Genomic DNA, 6,424 nt, shown 5'->3' with positions numbered 1-6,424 from the left:
CAACCTCACACTACAGCCACTACTACACACGTAGGCCCAGTCACACGATCACGGGTATTTTTGACACAGAGGTTTTGAAAAAAAGAAACCTCTGTACACACGACTGGTTTAAACTTGCACAGAGTGATGTAATATACATGTAGTACAATGCCAAAGCAATAGGTGGCGATGTAGTTCAAACATGAAGGCCATTTTCAACCAATCAGAAGGGTTGAACGCGTCACTACACGTCCTGCTCAAAACAGAAACACGCCATCTTTAAATTACCTCGCGTGAACCATTAGCAACATAGCATTTATTTGCAGCAAGAAACAAAGTGCAATATAAGTGCAATAAACAAAAAAGGATACATTCACTGTGTTCTGCCTCATTTGTTGATGAAACAAAACCAACATCAACACAATTTACCACCAAGAGCGGAGAGTTTAGTCTCACAAAAAGATCTCTGATGTTGTTAGCTACATGCTAATGTGATCGGGATTCCCATTATAATAGTTAGCATTGTGGCTAGCGTACATTAGCGTAGTAACATTAACACTAGTAGAATGAATGGATGAAAACGTTATTTAACAGATTGCAGAATGGGTACAATACAATACAGCTCAATACAAACAATTGTTAAGGGTGTGCAGACTGTTGTAGTTTGGACTGGGCTCCGTATAACAATAACTTGACAACACGTTGGTAGCCGCAGCTACTTGGGACAGCTCTGCCGTAAACACTGGAAATAACCTCGGTTACTATGTCCACACGCAACTAATGCAACCGGGATGCACCCAAAACTCCACCCTGGACTCCGGTTCGGACACATATTTGTTCGTGTGGACAGGGCCTTAGCACACAGCACTGAACGGCAGGTGTTCTACTTTAGTAAGTGTAGTTCTTTTTTAAGGACAAATTAAAAACCTTATAACTAACTTTATTTCAAGCAAAAATGCTTAAACAATAATGTTAGTGATAGAAGGGAACTCATTTTGTGCAAAAATGGAAAGCTTGCCAATGTTCATCATGAGGCAGAATTATTACAATTCCCAATGATAAATCCATATACGGGTGGACCTCGCGGGAAACTAAAGTGACATCAGACTACACCTCCCTATAGGAAACTAAAGTGACGTCAGACTACACCTCCCTATAGGAAACTAAAGTGACGTCAGACTACACCTCCCTATAGGAAACTAAAGTGACGTCAGACTACACCTCCCTATAGGAAACTAAAGTGACGTCAGACTACACCTCCCTATAGGAAACTAAAGTGACGTCAGACTACACCTCCCTATAGGAAACTAAAGTGACGTCAGACTACACCTCCCTATAGGAAACTAAAGTGACATCAGACTACACCTCCCTATAGGAAACTAAAGTGACATCAGACTACACCTCCCTATAGGAAACTAAAGTGACATCAGACTACACCTCCCTATAGGAAACTAAAGTGACATCAGACTACACCTCCCTATAGGAAACTAAAGTGACGTCAGACTACACCTCCCTATAGGAAACTAAAGTGATGTCAGACTACACCTCCCTATAGGAAACTAAAGTGACATCAGACTACGCCTCCCTATAGGAAACTAAAGTGACGTCAGACTACACCTCCCTATAGGAAACTAAAGTTACATCAGACTACACCTCCCTATAGGAAACTAAATGATGTCAGACTACACCTCCCTATAGGAAACTAAAGTGACGTCAGACTACACCTCCCTATAGGAAACTAAAGTGACGTCAGACTACACCTCCCTATAGGAAACTAAAGTGACGTCAGACTACACCTCCCTATAGGAAACTAAAGTGACGTCAGACTTCACCTCCCTATAGGAAACTAAAGTGACGTCAGACTACACCTCCCTATAGGAAACTACAGTGATGTGAGACTACACCTCCCTATAGGAAACTAAAGTGACGTCAGACTACGCCTCCCTATAGGAAACTAAAGTGACGTCAGACTACACCTCCCTATAGGAAACTAAAGTGATGTTAGACTACACCTCCCTATAGGAAACTAAAGTGACGTCAGACTACACCTCCCTATAGGAAACTAAAGTGACGTCAGACTACACTTCCCTATAGGAAACTAAAGTGACGTCAGACTACACCTCTCTATAGGAAACTAAAGTGAAGTCAGACTACACCTCCCTATAGGAGACTAAAGTGACGTCAGACTACACCTCCCTATAGGAAACTAAAGTGACATCAGACTACACCTCCCTATAGGAGACTAAAGTGACGTCAGACTACACCTCCCTATAGGAAACTAAAGTGACGTCAGACTACACCTCCCTATAGGAAACTAAAGTGACGTCAGTCTACACCTCCGTATAGGAAACGAAAGTGATGTTAGACTACACCTCCCTATAGGAAACTAAAGTGACGTCAGACTACACCTCCCTATAGGAAACTAAAGTGACGTCAGACTACACTTCCCTATAGGAAACTAAAGTGACGTCAGACTACACCTCCCTATAGGAAACTAAAGTGAAGTCAGACTACACCTCCATATAGGAAACTAAAGTGACGTCAGACTACACCTCCCTATAGGAAACTAAAGTGACGTCAGACTACACCTCCCTATAGGAAACTAAAGTGACGTCAGACTACACTTCCCTATAGGAAACTAAAGTGACGTCAGACTACACCTCCCTATAGGAGACTAAAGTGACGTCAGACTACACCTCCCTATAGGAAACTAAAGTGACGTCAGACTACACCTCCCTATAGGAAACTAAAGTGACGTCAGTCTACACCTCCGTATAGGAAACTAAAGTGATGTCAGACTACACCTCCCTATAGGAAACTAAAGTGACGTCAGACTACACCTCCCTATAGGAAACTAAAGTGACGTCAGACTACGCCTCCCTATAGGAAACTAAAGTGACGTCAGACTTCACCTCCCTATAGGAAACTAAAGTGACGTCAGACTACACCTCCCTATAGGAAACTACAGTGATGTGAGACTACACCTCCCTATAGGAAACTAAAGTGACGTCAGACTACGCCTCCCTATAGGAAACTAAAGTGACGTCAGACTACACCTCCCTATAGGAAACTAAAGTGATGTTAGACTACACCTCCCTATAGGAAACTAAAGTGACGTCAGACTACACCTCCCTATAGGAAACTAAAGTGACGTCAGACTACACTTCCCTATAGGAAACTAAAGTGACGTCAGACTACACCTCCCTATAGGAAACTAAAGTGAAGTCAGACTACACCTCCCTATAGGAAACTAAAGTGACGTCAGACTACACCTCCCTATAGGAGACTAAAGTGACGTCAGACTACACCTCCCTATAGGAAACTAAAGTGACGTCAGACTACACCTCCCTATAGGAAACTAAAGTGACGTCAGTCTACACCTCCGTATAGGAAACTAAAGTGATGTCAGACTACACCTCCCTATAGGAAACTAAAGTGACGTCAGACTACACCTCCCTATAGGAAACTAAAGTGATGTCAGACTACACCTCCCTATAGGAGACTAAAGTGACGTCAGACTACGCCTCCCTATAGGAAACTAAAGTGACGTCAGTCTACACCTCCCTATAGGAAACTAAAGTGATGTCAGACTACACCTCCCTATAGGAAACTAAAGTGAAGTCAGACTACACCTCCCTATAGGAAACTAAAGTGACGTCAGACTACACCTCCCTATAGGAAACTAAAGTGACGTCAGACTACACCTCCCTATAGGAGACTAAAGTGACGTCAGACTACGCCTCCCTATAGGAAACTAAAGTGACGTCAGACTACACCTCCCTATAGGAAACTAAAGTGATGTCAGACTACACCTCCCTATAGGAAACTAAAGTGACGTCAGACTACACCTCCCTATAGGAAAAAAGAAAAGGAGGGTTTGTTGTTACAGGCCTCTTTCAGAAGCCATGCCCCTTACTTGCCCGACTTGTATATGACATGACAATACAAGTACAGGACAACGAAAAGAAGTTTGGCATCAGACTGCAAATGTAACAGTAAAGTGCTGTTAGTCCAGGCCATTATCTACATTGCCTGCTTTTAGATGCTCCTTGATACCTTTTATATCCCTTTACACACACACACACACACACACACACACACACACACACACACACACACACACACACACACACACACACACACTCGCACGCACGCACGCACACACACACACACACACACACACACACACACACACACACACACACACACACACACACACACACAAACACACATTCTTACACACACATACAGTACATGAATACACAAATTATGCTCGCACTTATGTTGAATTATGCAAGCATGTACGTGTCAGCCCACACACACACACACACACACTACTATACACAACTATATATTCTAGGATATACACACAATGCACTCATACACACACACACACACAACTATATACTCTATGATACACACACAATTCACCAATACACACACACAGACACGCAAATAACTTCTAGGCTAGCACACACATGCACAAAATGTACATATCCACACAATCGACACACAACAACAATCAACATCATCCTTTTTGAGTGCCTGATTCTGTGTGTATGCATGCGTGTGTGTGTGTGTGTGTGTGTGTGTGTGTGTGCATGCTCCATTTTGTGATGATTCATCACTTCCATAGGCTTCCAGTCCATCTGCAAATGAACCTTCAACACCACATAGATGCTCAGAACCGACCACATGAGATGACTAGAAAGGGGCGCTCAGTAGAGCACACATCTCCATCAGGCGGCAGCCTACACGTTAGGCAGGGGCCGGGCAAACAGACCAATGAAAGCAGATCTCCCTGCATTAAAACTTTAATTAAAACTATTTGGGTGGAATAAACCTTTAAAAATACTTAGGAATAAGCTTTTAAAACTTTAAGTTCATTGACATCTCCCATAAGTCTCTACGACAAACTGTTCATGAGATGTGAAAGGGGGTGTGGCTTATTTCAATGGACAATGATGGGAATTATTGTTTTATCAGCGACAAAAGGTTCACTATGGCATGTTGTAAACAGGTGCCAGGGCGCTGCTCACCAGTGGACCTGTGTAGTAGCGCCCTCTTCTGGTCAAAAGGTTCAGAAATATGTATTTCAATGGACAACGATGGGAATTCATTGATATAATATGAATAATAAATAAAATTCTTGTCGTTGACCGATCTGAAGAAATATTCCAGAATTCGGGTCCTTGGTCTGCTTGTCAGCCTATGAGAGAGATGAGCCACAGACAGACAGACGGACGGACGGACGGACGGACGGACGGACGGACGGACGGACGGAAGCATTATCTCCCAGGCTCGGCCACGGCAGGCTCACCTGATGGAGCTGATTGTGACTCTAACGGATCCCTCTCTCTCTCTATCTCCCCCCTCCCTCTCTCCCCCCCCCCTCTCTCCCCCCTCCCTCTCCCCCCTCTCTCCCCCCTCCCCTCTCTCTCCCCCTCTCTCCCCCTCTCTCCCCCCCTCTCTCTCCCCCTCTCCCCCCTTTCTCCCCCCCCCCCCTCTAGGTGAGGGAGATGCTGAAGATGAGGGACTCTAACGGAGCGAGGATGTTAACACTGATCACAGATCAGTTCATGTCGGACCCCCGGCTGGCGCTGTGGAGACAACAGGGCACCACCATGACGGACAAGTACAGACAGCTGTGGGACGAGCTGGGTGAGGACACACACACACACACACACACACAGAGACACACACACAGAGAGAGACTCACACAGAGAGACACACACACACAGAGACACACACACAGAGAGACTCACACAGAGAGACACACACACAGAGAGACTCACACAGAGAGAGACACACACACAGAGAGACACACACAGAGAGAGACACACACAGAGAGAGACTCACACAGAGAGACACACACAGAGAGAGACTCACACAGAGACACACACACACACACACACACACACACACACACACACACACACACACAGAGAGACACACACACAGAGACACACAGAGACACACACAGAGAGACACACAGAGAGACACACACACAGAGAGACACACAGAGAGACACACACACAGAGAGACACACAGAGACAGAGACACACACAGAGAGAGAGACACACACACAGAGAGACACACAGAGAGACACACACACACACAGAGACACACAGAGACAGAGACACACACAGAGAGAGAGACACACACACACAGAGACACACACACAGAGACACACACACACACAGAGACACACACACACACACACACACACACACACACACACACACACAGAGACACACACAGACACACACACACATACACACACACAGAGACACATACACACACACACACACACACACACACACACACACAGAGGCACACACAGAGAGAGACACACACACACAGAGACACACACACAGAGAGACACACACACAGAGACACACACACACAGATACACACACACACACACACACACACACACACACAC

At 45.0% G+C, this 6,424-nt stretch overlaps 1 protein-coding gene across 1 annotated transcript in view; it reads left to right on the top strand.

Moving 5' to 3' along the window:
- Nucleotides 1-5,493: 5,493 nt before the first annotated feature.
- LOC311241812 (zinc finger SWIM domain-containing protein 6-like) overlaps nucleotides 5,494-6,424 on the top strand; it is a 64,943-nt gene continuing 64,012 nt past the window's right edge. Inside the window, exon 1 of the mRNA XM_084330730.1 lies at nucleotides 5,494-5,640. Within this exon, the coding sequence (XP_084186856.1) occupies nucleotides 5,499-5,640 (142 nt within the window). The 5' untranslated portion in view covers nucleotides 5,494-5,498. The remainder of the gene's footprint in view (nucleotides 5,641-6,424) is intronic.

The sequence above is a fragment of the Notolepis coatsorum genome, assembly GCF_963971535.1.
Source record: "Notolepis coatsorum genome assembly, chromosome: 15".
NCBI classification, from domain to species: Eukaryota; Metazoa; Chordata; class Actinopteri; order Aulopiformes; family Paralepididae; genus Notolepis; species Notolepis coatsorum.
The sequence above is the reverse complement of the archived record's forward strand: the minus strand, read 5'-3'. Positions and strand labels throughout refer to the sequence as shown.